The 19891-nt window shown below is 49.1% G+C and overlaps 1 protein-coding gene across 1 annotated transcript; it reads left to right on the forward strand.

Annotated features, from left to right (window-relative positions):
• The first annotated feature begins 15843 nt into the window (after positions 1–15843).
• On the forward strand, positions 15844–18217 carry LOC125523515 (uncharacterized). Its single transcript, XM_048688545.2, has one exon. It carries the CDS (start codon positions 15959–15961, stop codon positions 18071–18073), a length of 2115 nt encoding a protein of 704 aa, XP_048544502.2. The 5' UTR covers positions 15844–15958; the 3' UTR covers positions 18074–18217.
• The last annotated feature ends 1674 nt before the right edge of the window (positions 18218–19891 follow it).

Consider the following 19891-nt stretch of genomic DNA (forward strand, 5'->3'; position numbering starts at 1 on the left):
ATCCGGAGTATAGTACTGACTTTTTCTGGATTGGCGTCGATTCCCCGTTCGGAAACGAGAAAACCGAGTAACTTTCCACCAGGAACTCCGAATGTGCACTTTGATGGATTAAGCTTGATATCATACCTCCTGAGGTTGGCAAAGGTTTCAGCAAGGTCAGTCAGCAGGTCGGAACCCTTCCGTGACTTGACCACAATATCATCCATGTATGCTTCCACATTCCGACTGATTTGAGTGAGCAAACACTTCTGAATCATCCTCATGAATGTGGCTCCGGCATTCTTGAGGCCGAATGGCATGGTAACATAACAGAAGCACCCGAATGGAGTGATGAAAGTTGTTTTGATCTCGTCGGGTCCATACAGACGGATCTGATGGTACCCGGAATAGGCGTCTAAAAAGACAGTCGCTCACATCCCGCAGTCGAGTCGACTATCTGGTCGATGCGGGGGAGAGGAAAATGATCTTTCGGGCAGGCTCGATTGATATGTTTAAATTCAATGCACATGCGAAGTGACTTGTCCTTCTTGGGGACCATGACAACGTTGGCGAGCCACTCGTAGTGGTAAATCTCTCGGATGAACTCCGCTGCTAAGAGTCGAGCCACCTCCTCACCAATAGCCTTTCTCTTCTGGACGGCGGACCATCGGAGATGTTCTTTGACAGGTTTTACTTTTGAGTCGACTCATAGGTGGTGCTCAGCCAGCCCCCTTGGAACACCCGACATGTCAGAAGGCTTCCATGCGAAGATGTCCCAGTTCTCACGGACGAACTGGATGAGCGCTTCTTCCTATTTGGAGTCGAGTGTTGTTGAGATATGAGTCGGAGCAGCACTAGGATCGGTCGGGTGAATGTGAACCGGCTTCGTTTCACCAGACGACTGAAAAGCTGATTCTGTGGCGAGCTTCTTGGCTCGCAACAAATCACTCGGGTCTGCAGTCTTCTGGTACTCCTGCAGCTCCACCACTGCCATCTGAGCATCAGCGATCTTTGAGCCTTTCTGAAAACACTCTTCTGCTTTATTCCGATTGCCCGTAACAGTGATCACACCTTTGGGACCAGGCATCTTCAATTTGATATACACATAGCATGGTCGAGCCATGAAGCGTGCATAAGCTGGCCTGCCCAAAATAGCATGATAAGCACTCTGGAAATCCACAACTTCAAACGTCAACTTTTCTTTGCGATGATTCTTGGAATCACCGAAAACCACATCAAGAGCAATTTGGCTGAGTGACTCAGCCTTCTTCCCAGGAATGACTCCATGGAAACTCATGTTGCTGGTACTGAGTCTGGACATCGGAATGCCCATCCCTTTCAACGTCTCAGCATATAGTATGTTCAAACCACTGCCACCATCCATCAAGACTTTAGTCAGTCGAGTGCCTTCAACAACTGGGTCGACCACCAAAGCTTGCCTCCCAGGGGTGGCAATGTGCGTTGGGTGATCGTACTGGTCGAATGTGATGGCAGTCTGAGACCACTTCAGATAACTGGGTGTCGCCGGAGCAACCATATTCACCTCACGGTTGATAACTTTCAGTCGACTTTTGCTTTCAACATCAGCAAAAATCATCAAGGTGGAATTGACCTGGGGGTATCCATCATCACTGTCTTCCTTGTCCTCAACTTTGTCCGACTCCTTTTCCTTATCTTTGGGCTGTTTGCCCTGGAACTGCTGGATCAAGAGCCGACACTGTCGAGTGGTGTGTTTCGGGTAAATGAGCTTACCCTCTTCATCTTTCTTGGTGTGGATGTGACATGGCAAATCCAACACATCATTTCTGTCTTGGTCTTTAACTTTCTTGGGGTTCCAAGGCCCTTTGGGTTTCCCCTTAAACTTTCCTTGAGTTACAGCCAAGGCTTCCCCAGGAGCAGCTGGCTCGGCTTTCCGCTTCTGTTTCCGATTGGAATTTCCTCCTCCGGTTTCTTGGGCGACTGACTTGTGCTTGCCACTCCGGAGTCGATCCTCACCTTCACCATTAGCGTACTTGGTGGCAATCTCCATCATCCGATTCAGAGACATGTCTCCGGTTCGACCGAATTTCAGATTCAGTTCTCTGTACTTGACGCCTTCTTTGAAGGCACAGACTGCTTGGTGATCAGGCACATTCTCTACCGTGTGATGTAATGTGATCCATCTCTGGATGTAATCCCTTAAAGTTTCATTCGGCTTCTGCACGCAGGACCGTAGTTCCGTCAGCCCTGTCGGTCGCTTGCATGTTCCTTCAAATGTGGTGAAAAACACTCGGGCGAGATCTTCCCAAGTGTAAATGCTGCTGGGTGCTAACTGATTCAGCCACGCTCTGGCCGAGCCCTCCAACATGAGAGGTAGGTGCTTCATGGCCACTTCATCATTGCCACCGCCAATCTGGAAAGTCACTCGGTAGTCTTCAAGCCAAGTATCGGGCTTGGACTCACCAGTGAACTTACTGACTCCAGTCGCCAACCTGAAGTTGGGAGGAATCGCAGCGGCCCTGATGGCCCTACTAAAGCACTCTGGCCCCGAAACATGTACTCTGCTGCTGGTAGGTGCATCTCTGTCGTGACCTTCTCGGTGAGCTCTGTTCCTGTCGACCAAACCTTGAACGAGAATGGATCTCGCATCAAAGCCTTGTTCCCTAGGGTCGACTGGAATCCTTCGCCCAACACTATGAGGGCGCCTGTCATCCTGCTGTCGAGGCACATACGATCCACTCCTCGGGGGAGGGGTAGGCACTCGACGTCAATCGTCACGATCAAATCAGTGATCATACTGCTCACGGTTCCCATACTGATCACGCCGGTCCCCACGTCCCTCATGCCTCGGGGGCGATCTTGGGCTATGAGCCGACTAGACTGTGTCTGCAGTAATGGATCTGCTATGAATTCTGGTCTCCTGCTGCCCAGAGTAACGCTCTGATCTGCAGCAAGCCTCTGCCAGCCTCTGACTGGGAAGGCTGAATCGACTCTGCTATACGGGCTACAACTGCTAAATTCTGAATCGGAGTTCGATATACCTGCGGGGGTGGAAAGAGCTGACGTCGAATGGATTCTGGAACCCGTTGTCGTGCACGCTCGTCGAGTGCTCGCTGGAGGTTCTCCAGTCGAGTGCGCTCAGCTAAGTTTGTCAGGCGTGCGTCCTCCAAGGCACGAGCCTCGGGGGTTTCTCCAACGATAGGAGTGTGCAGTGCATCCATGTTCCGGCGACGAAGTTCTTCTCTCTGCAGCGACGTGAGAGGCTCGGGGAGGTATTCCTCATGGGGATGCGACGGGTCGCCTCCACCTGCGCCTCCATCGGTGCGGGGAAAACCGGGAGGACTGCGCAGTCCATCGACCATCAGAACCTCCGCCGCCGGATCACAGCTGTCGCACTCGGATGCGGTCTCTGCGGAGCCAGTCGACAGGCCGAATAGGCCGTAGAGGGATTCGTCGGGCTCGATCGCCGTGACTTGAGGGGTGGCCGACTGGCGTGCCACCGCGTGTCTCACCCACCGCTGAAGTCTCGACCGACCAGAGCGCTTGCGCCGGCGGGAAATAGGGAGGGAGGACAACACAGGGGCCGACCGATAATGGGTCGACGGTTGCCGCAAGAGGACGCCGCGGACGCACGCGCGAAAGTGCGTTGCCCTGCGGACAGGGAGTTCGTCCACGTCGAGCAGAGCCTCCTGAAGCCAAGCGGAGTCGTCGGCGATGAAGGTGAGCACGCCGAGACGGATCTCGCGGCCCCCCACCAAAACTCCGCCAGAAACCATGATGATTTGGATCGGAAAAGATCGCAACTCCTCCAACAAATCGCTAAGACACCTGCCCCAAGGTGGGCGCCAACTGTAGTGGTTCTAAGTCTGACAGTAATGTAGGGGGTAGGTATGGAGAAGCAAGATCTTAGCTATGGAGTAGTTGTAAGCACACGAGGTTTACGAGTTCGGACCCTTCTCGGAAGAAGTAATAGCCCTACGTCTCGGAGCCCGGAGGCGGTCGACTGGATTATGTGTGTATGAATTACAGGGGTGCGAACCCTTTACACTGAGGAGGGGGGTGGCTTATATAGAGTTCGCCAGACCCCTCCGGCCCTCAGTTATGCAGGGTTTCAAGTACATTAAGGTCGGGCGTTACTGGTAACGCCCCTAATAAAGTGCTATGATGACCATAAAAGCTACTTAATGACCGACCGTTAGCGTGTGGAGTGACTTTAGGTCTCCTGGCCATCGAGTGGTTGGATCTTGGTCGAGTGATTGCTTCTTGGTCGAGTGTCTTCGAGTCTATCGAGTGGAACACCTCCAAGTCGATTGAAAGGTGATTTCTTCTAGAGATGTCCTTGGGTAGGGCAGTTAGGACAGGTCCATGACCCTACCCTAGGTACATAGCTTCATCACTATATCCATGGCTCACGCTCATGTATTACGTGAAGATTGAAAAAGTTTGAGAACATCAAAAGTATGAAACAATTGCTTGGCTTGTTATCGGGGTTGTGCATGATTTAAATATTTTGTGTGGTGAAGATAGAGCATAGCCAGACTATATGATTTTGTAGGGATAGCTTTCTTTGGCCATGTTATTTTGAGAAGACATAATTGCTTGGTTAGTATGCTTGAAGTATTATTATTTTTATGTCAATATTAAACTTTTGTCTTGAATCTTATGGATCTGAATATTCTTGCCACAATAAAGAGAACTACATGGATAAATATGTTAGGTAGCATTCCACATCAAAAATTCTGTTTTTATCATTTACCTACTCGAGGACGAGCAGGAATTAAGCTTGGGGATGCTGATACGTCTCCAATGTATCTATAATTTTTGATTGTTCCATGCTATTATATTATCAACCTTGGATGTTTTATATGCATTTATATGCTACTTTATATGATTTTTGGGACTAACCTATTAACCTAGAGCCCAGTGCCAGTTTCTGTTTTTTCCTTGTTTTATAGTATCGCAGAAAAGGAAAATCAAACGGAGTCCAAATTGACCTGAAACTTCACGGAACTTATTTTTGGACCGGAAGAAGCCCACGGAGTATCGGAGATGGACCAGAAGAGTCCCGGGCTACCCACGAGGGTGGGGGCGCGCCCACCCCCTGGGCACGCCCCCCTGCCTCGTGGACAGCCTGGAGATCCACCGACGTACTTCTTCCTCCTATATATATCCATATACCCTAAAAACTTTGGGGACGAGAATATATCGGGAGTCCCGCCGCCAGAAGCCTCTGTAGCCACCGAAAACCAATCTAGACCCGTTCCGGCACCCTGCCGGAGAGCGGACCCCTCACCGGTGCTCATCTTCATCATCCCGGCGCTCTCCATGACGAGGAGGGAGTAGTTCTCCCTCGGGGCTAAGGGTATGTACCAGTAGCTATGTGTTTGATCTCTCTCTCTCGTGTTCTTGAAATGGTACGATCTTGATGTATCGCGAGCTTTGCTATTATAGTTGGATCTTATGATGTTTCTCCCCCTCTACTCTCTTGTGATGAATTGAGTTTTCCCTTTGAAGTTATCTTATCGGATTGAGTCTTTAAGGATTTGAGAACACTTGATGTATGTCTTGCCGTGCTTATCTATGGTGACAATGGGATATCACGTGATCCACTTGATGTATGTTTTGGTGATCAATTTGCGGGTTCCGCCCATGAACCTATGCATAGGGGTTGGCACACGTTTTCGTGTTGACTCTCCGGTAGAATATTTGGGGCACTCTTTGAAGTACTTTGTGTTGGTTTGAATAGATGAATCTGAGATTATGTGATGCATATCGTATAATCATACCCACGGATACTTGAGGTGACATTGGAGTATCTAGGTGACATTAGGGTTTTGGTTGATTTGCGTCTTAAGGTGTTATTCTAGTACGAACTCTATGATAGATTGAACGGAAAGAATAGCTTCATGTTATTTTACTACGGACTCTTGAATAGATCGACCAGAAAGGATAACTTTGAGGTGGTTTCGTACCCTACCGTAATCTCTTCATTTGTTCTCCACTATTAGTGACTTTGGAGTGACTCTTTGTTGCATGTTGAGGGAAAGTTATATGATCCAATTATGTTATTATTGTTGAGAGAACTTGCACTAGTGAAAGTATGAACCCTAGGCCTTGTTTCAACGCATTGCAATACCATTTGTGCTCACTTTTATCATTAGTTACCTTGCTGTTTTTATATTTTCAGATTACAAAAACCTTTATCTACTATCCATATTGCACTTGTATCACCATCTCTTCATCGAACTAGTGCACCTATACAATTTACCATTGTATTGGGTGTGTTGGGGACACAAGAGACTCTTTGTTATTTGGTTGCAGGGTTGTTTGAGAGAGACCATCTTCATCCTACGCCTCCCATGGATTGATAAACCTTAGGTCATCCACTTGAGGGAAATTTGCTACTGTCCTACAAACCTCTGCACTTGGAGGCCCAAAAACGTCTACAAGAAGAAGGTTGTTTAGTAGACATCAATGATCATCTTATACAACAATTTATATCTCATAACGTTTTGACCATATCACATCACAACATGCCCTGCAAAAACAAGTTAGACGTCCTCTACTTTGTTGTTGCAAGTTTTACGAGACTGCTACGGGCTTAGCAAGAACCATTCTTACCTACGGCATAAAACCACAACGTAGTATAGTGATTGCTTTTTGATCTTCATAAAGAACTATGTTCATTGAAACCGATTCAACTAAAGTTGGAGAAACAAACACCCACTAGCCACCTGTGTGCGAAGCACATCGGTAGAACCAGTCTCGCGTAAGCGTATGCGTAATGTCGGTCTGAGCCGCTTCATCCAACAATACCGCCGAATCAAGAATCAACTAGTGACGGAAAGCAATATGTATGTACCCACGCCCACAACTCCTTTGTGTTCTACTCGTGCATATAACATCTACGCATAGACCTGGCTCGGATGCCACTGTTGGGGAACGCAGTAATTTCAAAAAACATTCCTACGCACACGCAAGATCTATCATGGTGATGCATAGAAACGAGAGGGAAGAGTGTTGTCCATGTACCCTCGTAGACCGTAAGCGGAAGCGTTATGACAACGCGGTTGATATAGTCGTACGTCTTCACGATCCGACCGATCCTAGTACCGAAAGTATGGCACCTCCGCGATCTACACACGTTCAGCTCGGTGACGTCCCACGAACTCCCGATCCAGCTGAGTGTCGAGGGAGAGCTTTGTCAGCACGATGGTGTGATGACGGTGAGATGAAGCTACCGGCGCAAGGCTTCGCCTAAGCACTGCAACAATATGACCGAGATAGATTATGGTGGAGGGGGGCACCGCACATGGCTAAGAGATCAATGATCAACTTGTGTGCCTATGGGGTGCCCCCCTCCCCTGTATATAAAGGAGTGGAGGAGGGGGGACGGCCGGCCCTCTATGGCGCGCCCTGGAGGAGTCCTACTCCCACCAGGAGTAGGATCCCCCCCCTTCCCTAGTTGGACTAGGAGAGAAGGAAGGGGGAGAGAGGGAGGAAGGAAAGGGGGCGCCCCCCCTTCCTAGTCCAATTCGGACCAGAGGGGGAGGGGGTGCGCGGCCTGCCCTGGCTGCCTCTCTCTCTCCACCAAAGCCCATTAGGGCCCATATACTCCCGGGGGGTTCCGGTAACCCCCCGGCACTCCGGTATATGCCCGAACTCACTCGGAACCATTCCGATGTCCAAAACATAAGCTTCCAATATATCAATCTTTATGCCTCGACCATTTCGAGACTCCTCGTCATGCCCGTGATCACATCCGGGACTCCGAACAACCTTCGGTTCATCAAAACACATAAAATCATAATACTGATCGTCACCGAACGTTAAGCGTGCGGACCCTACGAGTTCGAGAACTATGTAGACATGACCGAGACACATCTTCGGTCAATAACCAATAGCGGAACTTGGCTGCTACATATTCTACGAAGATCTTTATCGGTCAAACCGCATAACAACATACGTTGTTCCCTTTGTCATCGGTATGTTACTTGCCCGAGATTCGATCATCGGTATCATCATACCTAGTTCAATCTCGTTACCGGCAAGTCTCTTTACGTGTTCCGTACTGCAACATCCCGCAACTAACTCATTAGTCACATTGCTTGCAAGGCTTATAGTGATGTGCATTACCGAGAGGGCCCAGAGATACCTCTCCGACAATCGGAGTGTCAAATCCTAATCTCGATCTATGCCAACTCAACAAGCACCATCGGAGACACCTGTAGAGCATGTTTATAATCACCTAGTTACGTTGTGACGTTTGATAGCACACAAGGTGTTCCTCCGGTATTCGGGAGTTGCATAATCTCATAGTCAGAGGAACATGTATAAGTCATGATGAAAGCAATAGCAATAAAACTAAACGATCATTTATGCTAAGCTAACGGATGGGTCTTGTCCATCACATCATTCTCTAATGATGCAATCCCGTTCATCAAATGACAACACATGTCTATGGTCAAGAAACTTACCCATCTTTGAGTAACGAGCTAGTCAAGTAGAGGCATACTAGGGACACTCTGTTTTGTCTATGTATTCACACATGTACTAAGTTTCCGGTTAATACAATTCTAGCATGAATAATAAGCATTTATCATGATATAAAGAAATATAAATAACAACTTTATTATTGTCGCTAGGGCATATTTTCTTCAGTTGGGCCGTCACACGTGTCGACATATCATAGGCGCCTATCTGACCCAATGACGAGCTGACATGTGTTTCCTTCGGCCAATGAGAATTTTACACGTGGAAAATCGCCATTGGTCGTTGTTGTTAACGGGTTATCGGATCCAAAATTGGACCCGATAGCTTAACGACGACCCGTTATGGTGGATGCCACGTGTCGGTTACCCTTAACGAAATCACTTCCATGACGCGTCATTTATCATCATGGAAGTGAACACTTCCGTGATGATAATTTTGGTATTGTCATGGAACACTTCTACGACAGCACAGGTATGACTATCTTGATTATGTCATAAAATCGTTATGGATGTACATGCATGACAGAAAATGTGACCTACTGTGACAAACCCATGTCATCATGGAAGTGTATTTTTTGTAGTGAGAAGACCAAGGCTTAAGACAAGCCGTTAGAATCTACAATGGAAGAACTCCTGCCAGCAAGGCGATGACCCGGCAAGCTCCGTCGCTCGCAGAACCCCGCCAGCCGCCAGCACTCTACCTCTTTGGTCGGCTAGTCGCTGGTCAATGAGGTGTCGAGCTCGCAGATGGTTAGGTGGAGATCACCAGTACGTGGCAACATGCTGGGGACGAAATTACATTTATTGACACCAGTCTCGATGGCGTGTCAGCATAATAGAGAGGCGGTTAGGCAAGCGGTATCTTGCCGGGATCCGTCCTCCTCGCGACACCTAGCGGTGCATTTAATGCATTTTGCCCTAACTAGCAAAGTTAGGTATGATAACACTGTATCTATCTAATCATCCCATAATGACCATTTTTCCACTGTGGTGACCACTTGAGCTATAAAAGGAGGGCCAGGGCAACCTTTGCAAGGGTTCGAACCCTTAGCAATCCCACGCATACGTACATGTGTAGCAGCCTCTCTCTGCTCCTTGCCGGGGGAGAGCCCTCCGTGTACCTGTGCACACACCCATCCAATACATCAAAGTAGGAGTAGGGTTTTACGCTTCTCAGCGGCCCAAACCTGGATAAAAATCGCGGTGCCTCTTGTTGTTCTTGCTATTTGCGTTGAGTGCCCCCCTCCTTTCCGAGCCAAAAAGGAGCAGCATTGTCCCATAGATTGTCAGCTCCATGCCGACACCCAGCATCTCCTAAAACTCTAAGCTCCGTTGGTAGGGAAGTTCCTGGGTGATTTGGGGCTGTGGGCTGCGATGGACCCCGCATGTATATGTGTGGAGTGTTGTTTTCTGTCTAGTAACGGGAAGCTGTGAGAACGATTCAGTGTTTCCTGGCGAGGTGGACCCTGTGAGTTAGTCTAAAGTCATGTAGTAGACCCTGATGGTCTGGCTCAGGAAGCGATCAACCCGCGTTGGCTCAACTCCGCGCGCTGCATGTTTTTTTAAACAAGGCAAAAGATTTACCTTTTTCATTGATTAAGAAGAAGAAAATTACACGATTAATTGACAAAACCCGGACTAAAGCCGATACAACCCAGCCCATATGATATGGGCACCACCGACCAACCTGGACACCGACATGGAACATAAAACTACAAAGAAGAAAGATATCCGCCAAGGAGTCGGAAGTGTCGTCGTCATCACCGGTTGCCTCGAACGGGCGGCTCCGACTTCACCATAGACCCACACGCGCAAGCAACCGTGCGCTGCATGTCGGTCGTAGCAAATTTTACTTTCCCCGTGTCGCTTCTGTGTCATCTCTTCACGCGAAAATTCCCCATGGGAGAAATATTTCTCTGCCTTTTTCACCATCCCCAGTCGATCTTACGTCCTCTCACACTCAAAAGTCGGAAATCTCCCGTCCTTCCTCCACAAATCGCTCGGATCTACTGATGATTTGGAAGAGCAGGAAGATGGAAGGTCCATGGTGGTTCTAGGATGGATGGGTGGTGGCGTCGGGGAGCTGTGTGTTCTTGGCCAAGGAGCACCTGACCGCTGAAGGTGATGGTGCAGGTTGGGGAGAAGTCGACGACCTGTGGCTAAGGATGGCAATTTTATCCATGGACATGGATATCCATGGACATGGATATCCATGGATATCCGACCCGAATGGATAGGATTTGGATATGCTTTTGTGTCCATGGGCGGCGCCCAAACCCGACCCGATTGTTCGTGGGTAGGGCATGGATATAATCTTGTACCCATGGATATACCCAAACCCGACCCGATAGTATGACTTAATGGGACAAAATCTTCCATCCCTGCCCCACGTTCACATGTCCCACGGCAATTTTACACTTTTTTTATCTAAACCATGCATAATAAATCACATAATCCCCATCGTAACTTTTATAAGTTGACAGTCAAACCCCCTGTAACATACTCCAACACCCCTTCCTTTATTTTTATCTCCTTAAATGATTCGTCATTCTCATCTGTTAGAAAAATACTAAATGATCTTAGGTTGTTACTGGATGTTGATTTAGCATAAGTGAAGTCTAGCCTGCCACGAGGTGGAAGAGTTTATGTTAATATTGTGTTAAGTTTTATTTATATGTCTCGAGAGGGCCCAATGAATATCCAGGATATCCATCGAATTTAAATATAGACATAATTTTTCATCCATGGAATTTTTCATGGGCGAGCAAAGACTGTCTTCATAGATATGAATATGGATTTGATATTGTCCAACCCCATCTAAATCCGACCCATTGCCATCGAAGCAAACGGACGACAGTGGTGACATCGAGCTGCGGCTGCCGTGCGAGGGAGCCGCAGCCGCCAGGACGCTGGGTCGTTTGACCCTATGGTGCGACCCGCCGGAGGCAGGCTGCACGAGAATCTGGTGCCTCACGCCCTCACCGGACCTTTTTTTTTTTGCGCGGGCCTCACCGGACCTTCTACCAAGGAAGAACGAAGAAGTAGTGAGAAGCTGCTCAAGTACGATTACTTGACGTCCTCGACGGTGACTCTCCGTGGTACATTGATTCTTGCTTCTTGCTAGATTGTTCTTTGTTCACTGTTGGTGTAGGTGATTTTTTTATTATAAATAAATAATTCCTAACAAGCCGTGGGAATGCTCAGATGTGAGCGATCTATCGGTGGTCTAAAAAGTAGATAGTGCAGTGGTTTGGTGGTGGTGATTTAGTGTAATAGTGTCGTTGGGTTTTCGCTCCACAGTGAGTAATTTTGATGGCGAGTGCTTGCAGTGAGTTTTCCGGCGATGCTTGAACCCTCTTTTCTCTTTCCTGTCTCATTCTCTGAACATTGATATATTTCCGCTATGGCGCAGTAATGGAAAAGGGTAATGCCTGATTTAAAAAAAACCGTGGAAATGCTTAGACACATTGATGTTGTCATACACCATGAGAACATGGTTACTTCAACGAAAACAAAAATGCAAGCATTGTATGGTGTATGCAGTATGCAACGACGTTGTGTATAGAGAAGGAGGAGCAGTAATTTTGGTGCTTCCTGTGATGAGTTTGTTTGATGCTGAACGACAAATCTCGACATGGTGTTCTACAAACCAGTCTTTTCTTGCACTTCTTATTGATTCTCTCTTCTTCGTACTCCCTCCGTCCGAAAAAGTCGCTCAAATGGATGTATCTAGCACTAAGTTGGTGCTAGATACATCCAGTTGAGAAACAAGTATGGGAGAAGCTTTTTCGAACGGAGGGAGTATATGTTAGATGTAAAACTGTTTTTCTGATACAAGACTTGTAGTACATACCCTGATCTGGATGGAACATGGAACCAAATTTTTTCTATTGTTTCTGTTGATAATCTGATTTCCCTGTCCACGATTTGCTATATGAAATTTGTATGAATTGTTGTTGGTGTTATGATTCATTCGGCGCAAATGGTTTGATCTGGTCATTTTGCATATAGCACGGTGAATCTCTTTTCTTCGATCCTTTTTTGGCTAAAGGAGATCGTTTCTTAAGATTACCACATTTTTTGGGTATAAGATAAACAAGGTTGGGTTAGCTGATCTATCATTGTTTTGATTAATTTTGTAGACATAGGTGGTTCCAGTTATAAAATTATCTGAGCTCTAATTTGGTACATTTTTGCTTAAGTAGCTATCTATTATTGTTCTGGGTTATGTACAAAGGATGTGGCTAGGTCTCAGTCGACTGAAATTTAACTAAGTCTAAGTCAAGTGACATAACATGGAAAAGAGAAAAAGAAAAAATCTGAAAATTTTGCATGAATCTCAATGTAAGATCTCACGGATATAACATCGACTGAGACTTCGTTAAGTCTTAATCGACTGAGACTTAACAAAACTGATGTACAAAACTATGAGAGCGTATCCTGTGAAACGGACGCACTCGTGCACCAGGTGCTCCGGTCCAAACTGAGCCATCGGATTGAAAAGAGACGGACACGATGCTAGGCAAGCGGAGCTGCGGGTACATTTTGTGAAACTGACCTTGAAGTCTAGCTGTATTCTGTCCTGCCCGTCTTCCCTGCCATGCACTTGTCTTCTCACCTGTGCCACCGGACCATGGTGATGAGAGCTAGGGTTGGAAAAACAAATCGCCCGTATCATCTCTATTCCTCTCTTGTACCTAAGTAGAGATATCCCTCTCATTTCTCTTCCGTTCCTACGAGGGGGTCTTCGCCGTAGAGCGTAGTCGCCGCCTCCTTCCTCTGAAGTGACCGCGCAATGAACTATTTGGCAGCCATGGATCGTTGACGTCGTGCTATAGTACGTCGATGCTATCTTCTTCCCCTATCCATGACTTATAATGTCATTGAAGGTGTGCTGCACTTCAAGGATCAAGGGTATGCTCTCCTCTTCCCCTATCCATGATTTACGACTGTATTATGTCGTTTCAATTTGGTGGGGCAATTTTTGCCCCAACTCGTTTGGAATGAGTGCAATTGGGAATACGAATATAATGTGCTCCAAATCGATATATGATCTTCAGTCTAAAATCGATATATGATCTGCAATTATAAGGGTAAAAAGTTTATCCTTAGTTGCAGCAACAAGATTGAAAAATAGATATACGAGTTGCTCCCTTTTCTGATCCTTCATATATCTGCATTTAGCTGCGCCAGTTAAAGTAAAACGCTTCCACATAGTAGTTGAGTCTACGAAATCTGAATGGACAAATGTTGAGTCTGCTTTGAGGAGTGCCATCCCAGCCACCCTGGCATGGGAATCAGATTTGAAAATAGTTTTTCCTATGCTAATGATTCTGATTGTGGCGACTCTGATTCCTCATAAGTTTACGGTTCTACTGGCGTTGGCGGAGCTAGACTTGAACTTGTGGTGAGCAGGAGTTGGCATTCAACCTCTGAATTAGTGTTTCTTATTCCGTTGTGCTTGTTTGCACTTTTATTCAACTGGTTAGAATTTCCCTATTATCTAATGAACTGAAAGCTATCTGTGTGTGTAACAGACTGAAGGCCATCTGTTTGAAGTTTTCTAAACCTTGGTTCAAAGTACAAATGTATGTATGTAATCCGCTTAGTTCTGCTGCAAGTTTGCTCTGAGAAAAAATGTACTCAGATCTGCTTGTGTTGTGCGTATGTATGTGGCTGCTGGTTCCTACTTGACCTTTGCACCATTTCTTCGCCAGCTGACTGCTTGAACGTGGAAAGCCGGAGAGGTACAGGAGAGGGACGCCGAGCCGAGACGAGCCGCCGCTGGACCTCATCGACCTGGAGCAGTCGTACATGACATAGGAAAGGGGAGGTCCACTCCTTCTATTGAGCTAGACTTCAAGGTCTCTTTTGCGAAATGTACCTACAGCTCCCCTTGCCCTGCATCCTGTCCCTCTCTTTTTAATCCAAGGGCTCAGGTTGCATTGGAGCACCTGGTGTACGAGTTTGTCGGGTACACATGATACGTTCTCACAAAACTATAATTATGATGTTCATATATCAAGATGTTTGAATAATCCTTGATGTGTTGTTCATTCAAAGGAACGATGACATCATCCCCTCAAAAAGGATGAAAACCGAGTATTAACTTTCAGTTTGTTATTCATTCAAAGTAACGATGACAACTAACAACGCTGCCGTGGCAAAGCGCACGCTTTGCTTCTAGTATCAACTACAGCTCCATGGATTGCATGCCGTGGATGTCCCTAGAAATAGAGGAAACTCTGCCGAAATTTTCTTGGAGGACATGTTTTTCTTTTCCAAGGTGTTATGTGGTAATATTCCAAGCGCTTTGTCGGCTTGGGTAACCCCCCCCCCCCCCCCCCCCCCCGCCCCCTGTCCAGATTCAGCCATCACGCATAATGCATCGGCACAAAACCCTCATGGAAAGCTACGGGAAGGGCAGGGCATGCATCGCCATGAAACACGTACCCTTCCCTGAACCACTCCTCCCCCTGACGGCGCGGAAACCGCCACATGACCGTCGACGAACAAAAAAGAGGGGGCACGACGGGAACCGCAAAAGTCGACGGGAACCAACACCCCCGGTCCCTGGAGGCACCGTTTCAAGAAGGATTTGATAAATCACGCAGGAAAACCAAACAAATTCGCTTAACCTCGTCGGAAAATTAACGACGACCTTGAACATGCGCCGCCACGAGAGGAGAGGGCGTCGGTTGGAAAATCATCAGGAGGGGAGCACCGTACCTGCGCCGTCGCGAACGAGAATCCTCGCGGCGCCCCCACCTTCGGACGTCGTCGCGTTTGTACGGTGCGGGCGTCGGTTCCGCCTCGAGAGCAATGGCGAAAGGAATGGCAAAATGGGAGGGTAGTGCCATGAGAGGGGGAGATAGTGTTGGCTCGAATTTCGAAACCGCCGCCCACTACCTACGACAATTTCCACCAAAAAAACAACCCATGCGGGCCCTTGCACGGGTCGTTCGTGTCGCACGGCGTGATGCGGCCGGACCAGGTGGGCGGTTCCCGCGCGGGCCATGCAAGGTGCAAGACGCGCCAGGCAACTCCGACCAGGTAACACCTGGGGCCCTCACCCATTCGATCCGCCCCGATCGGGTGGCTCGTGTTCGGCCGAACGAGCACGTGCACGTTTAAAATTTCATGTTGATTTTTTATATATAGAAGACTATGAAAGGTAAATCATTTGCCATTTATAGAAGAAGAAATGCCAGCTGAGTCTGTCTCGTGGGAGGAGCTCTTTTGACCGGAGGATTTTCGAACAACCAATTCAAAATCGGCACGGCATAGGATTTTACAGGACGCTTGCCCGGGTTGTGAAAAAGCAGAGCACAGCCCCTCTGACATATATCCCTCCCCCCCTCCGACCCCAACACCAAACGGGCGGCACACCAAATCCGCCTTCCTTTCCTTCCCCTGTTTTGTTTCGAGACACACCCCCACCCGCACCCAAGGCGGCCAAAGCTCCCATTTTTCGCTCTCCCACCAAAACTCATCGCCTCTTCACCGCAATGTCGGATCCAGCAGAGGACGCTGCGGCCCTCGCCCGTGCATGGATCGTGGTGGATCGTCTCACTGTCCCTGTGCCGGAGGGTGGGCTGGCCAAGCTTGCGGGGGCTGACCTGCTGGTGGCGTTTCAGGAGGCGCCGGCGCCTTCGAAGGTCTTCTTGCCCGACCGCGTCTCCGACCGCCCCCTCTACGTAGCCGCGGCCGACGCAAAGGGTTTCTTCGTCCTCTGTGAAGTTCAAGGGCCGGCCTTGCAGGGCCCCGAGGTCTTCTACGGATGCGACGCCGGGAAGGGCGTGGTGACCCGCATCCCGGAGCGCCCCGTCCTCGACCATCTCGACATCGCCGGAAACGAGTGCGTCGTCGGTCCAAGGGCGACTAAGATCGGCGTCATGGCGAAAAACTCCATCTACCTCGTCGCCGAGCTTTCCCATGCGAGCGCCGACGCGACGCAACTCGCGCTCTTCTGCTACTCCCCGTCCATCGGCCAGTGGGTCGAAAAGGAACTTGCTTTGCCTTCCTTTGCTCTTCGACCATGGCATGGCAATTTCACCATCTCACATCTAAACAAGATGTGGTGGGTCGATCTCTCCTTTGGCGTCTTATGCTGTGATCCTTTCGCTGAGAGCCCTGTTCTGACATACTTCCCGCTTCCGCCCGGCTGCGAGCTTCCGCTAGAATTGCATCAGCAACAATTATCAAGAACTTGGTGTCTCGGCATCAGTGGAAAGACCCTGCGGTTTGTGAACCTAGAGGGTACGGGCGCTTCAGTGATCATCAAAGCATGGTCATTTGTGTCTGATGACGAGCCAGCTGGATGGATGCCAGAGTTTGAGCTGCCAGAAGTTGAAATCTGGGCAGGCCAATCAAACAGACCATATGGTGTTCTGTCAAGCCCCTTTGTCAGTCCAGTAGCCGCAGACTTCATCTGCTTGCTTAAAGGATCTGTTCTTTTCTGGGTGGACTTAAAATCGGGACAAAATTCTCTCTTTTATCGGCTGCCCACCCTGGAAGTGGATGGTGCTACGGGCGTTGAGCCGCGGTTCATGCCATTGCAAATGGTGTGGTGCCCATGGGCAATTGTGGCGTCCACGGGTGTGTGCAATGATCAACTGAAAGACGAGATGCGATTGGAGCGATCTGCACCACCGGTCCAGAGCAGTCTGGTTTATGGCAATACATGCGTGAGAAACAGGACAACGAAGTACATGTATCTGGCAGCGATCGAGAGATCAGGAGCTATGTTGATCTGTGCTGGCATTCAGCGCATAGGGGATATTGCAATCAAGAAGGTCTATTTTGTGAGACATGATATAACTGAGAAGTCACATAAAAGGCTACCTGATCTTGGCCATGGTGCTCTGGTGCATGGCAATGTTGGTCTTGTCGTGGACAAAGAAGGGGTGTGTGTGGTTGCTGAGCTTGTGCGCACCAAAAACAAGAACAGTGGGCTCATCCGGTTATGGAGATCAGATGATAAAAGGGACAAGTGGACTGATAAGGAGGTGAACTTCCCACTGCAGGGCAGCCGGCGATGGAATGGAAATGGAGCCATCTCATGGGGAGGGAAAATCTGGTGGATTGACCTGTCCCAAGGGCTGATGTCCTATGACCCATTTGGTGCGAAGTCGAAGCTTTGTTACATAGCTTTCCCTGGTGGGCATGAAATTGCTGAGAATGATATCAACCCTCTAATTGTAGAGAGTAGGCTGGTCAATATTAGCTGTGGCAAGTTACAGTATGCTGAGCTCCATGGACCAGATGAAGAGCCAGTGATCACAGTATGGACGATGGTTGCTCAAAGCAAGGGAATGAGCTGGAGACGCAAGTATGATCTGAAGCTAACTGAGGTATGGTCCAAAAAGAGCTTTCATGGCAAAGGACTTCGGCGGGAGAGGCCGGCGCTCGCTCTTCTGCACCCCTTCAACAATGAAGTGATCTACCTCACTCAGGAAGCCAAGCTGATCTCTGTCAACGTCAGTTCGGCAGAAGTAAAAGAATGTGTCCCTTGTGTGCTTGAAGATAAGGCTACCGATTGCAGGTCTGGAAAATTTATCGTCTACGACATGCCTCTGAAGTGCATTGGCCTGTTCCCAAGACCCTATGTTCTTCAGTCTTGAGCTTTTATCTAGTATACTGTCTTCAGACGAGTAGCTCATGTTCCTGGGCATCTATGCATACTTTCGCTGAATCTTGTTATTCCTGTATGGCATTTTTCTATCCTGAACCGTATTATGCCTGTATGGCAATTTTAATGTGGAATTTATGCCTTATGCCTGTATGGTTACTTATATATGCAATATTGTTCTGAATTATCAGTATTCTTCCATGACTGTATGGTAGAGGTGGATATACATGGCATGAAAGGGCCGTCTGGACAAAATAAAACTGTTTTATCATATGTATATAACCGCAGCGTGAGCTTTATTTATCATAAACATACATCTCCTAGCAGGAAGATCGGCACAGTACACAACCAAATTTCAGGTGCCGCTCCCTGTAGGATTTCTTAGCACACTGGTTCTTGTTACAAATTGTAGAAAAAAACATCGACGAAACGAACTGTGGAAAAACGCTCCCTTTTTGCATTGCAACCTTCCCAGAAATTCAGCAATTGAGGGCTCCCATTCTGCATGATCACATTAGAATGTCTGTGTGATCTCTTGCCAGCTTCAGACCATCCCTGGCAGCGTGAGCTTCAGCAGCTAGTGTTATGACCGGCATAGGGGATTAGCCCAGTGAGTTATGGCCCAAGTATCTTAATCAGGGGCTTAGCCCAATTATCTTATCGTATTAGAATCGTTTGTTTAGAAGTCAAGTAAACCTCTCTATATAAGGAGAGGAGATGTATCAATCTAATCAAGCAAGAAGCAATTAATATCTGCTCGGCTTCCCTTAGGGAGCCGGGAGACCTAAACTCTAGCCGTCTCTTGTGTCCGCCGCCGTCGCACCAGCCGCAAGGACGACGCCCAGCCGCCGGCCGCCGCGCAATCTCCTCCGACCTCCTCCCTCCTTCCCTTATAGGCTACGCCCTAGACTGGGTAGAATCCTAGTTTCTACCAATTTGGTATCCAGAGACTTGGATCCGATCATGTCTTCGTCAACACCATCGCCGCCGCTGGCCGTCTCCACCTCCGCGCCAATGACGTCCGCCCCGATGACCACCGTTGAGGCCTCCACGCTGTCGGGCCCGGTCACCATCGCGGGCTCCTCACCGCCCCCGGCCCCCATCACTTCCGCGCCGCCAACGACCATCGTCTTCACACCGGAACAGGTCATCAATACCTTGCGGGATCTCATGACGGCCGTCCAGGGACTCCTTCTGAACCAGTATCAACCGTACATGGCCGAGCCGTACGCACCTCCGCCGACTGCGCCGATCGCCACCTACGGCCACCCCACGCTGCCATGGCCGTCCCAGGGCGCGCCTGCCTATAGCGGGTAGCTGCTGCTGCCATTCCAGGCGGGCTCCCCCACGCTGCCGTGGCCGTCCCAGGGCACGCCTGCCTACAGCAGGCAGCCGCTGCTGCCGGTCCCGGCGGGCTCCCCCGCGTTGCCGTGGCTGGCCCAGGGTGCGCCGGCCTGCACCGGGCTGCCGCTGCTGCCGTTCCAGGCGGGGCTCCCCGGCGAGACCACTCCGGCGGCGGCTCCTCTCTGGCATCTGCTGCCGCCGCCAGCTGCGGCTCCCCTCTGGCATCTGCAGCCGCCTTCCCCCGCGGCAACCGACGCACCCGTCCACCCTCCATAGCCAACGCTGCAACCACCGGCGCCACCTCTGCCTAGCTCAGGGGCGTCCTCGCTGGCCGGCCATCCGATACATCAGGTCCGGTTTTCGGCCTCCCCGTCGCCACTACCAGCTTGGGCGGCTGGGTCTTCGCCATCGCCGGTCTACACCACGGCTCCGGAGCAGCCGACCCCGTTTTCGCAGTACGGCGGGC

Source organism: Triticum urartu, chromosome 7A (genome assembly GCF_056163025.1).
Source record: "Triticum urartu cultivar PI428250 chromosome 7A, HENAU_Tu73, whole genome shotgun sequence".
In the NCBI taxonomy this organism is placed as follows: Eukaryota; Viridiplantae; Streptophyta; class Magnoliopsida; order Poales; family Poaceae; genus Triticum; species Triticum urartu.

What these genes read in the sequence shown, in the direction of transcription:
- LOC125523515 (XM_048688545.2), top strand. Translation starts at nt 15,959, where the DNA reads ATGTCGGATCCAGCAGAGGACGCTGCGGCCCTCGCCCGTGCATGGATC.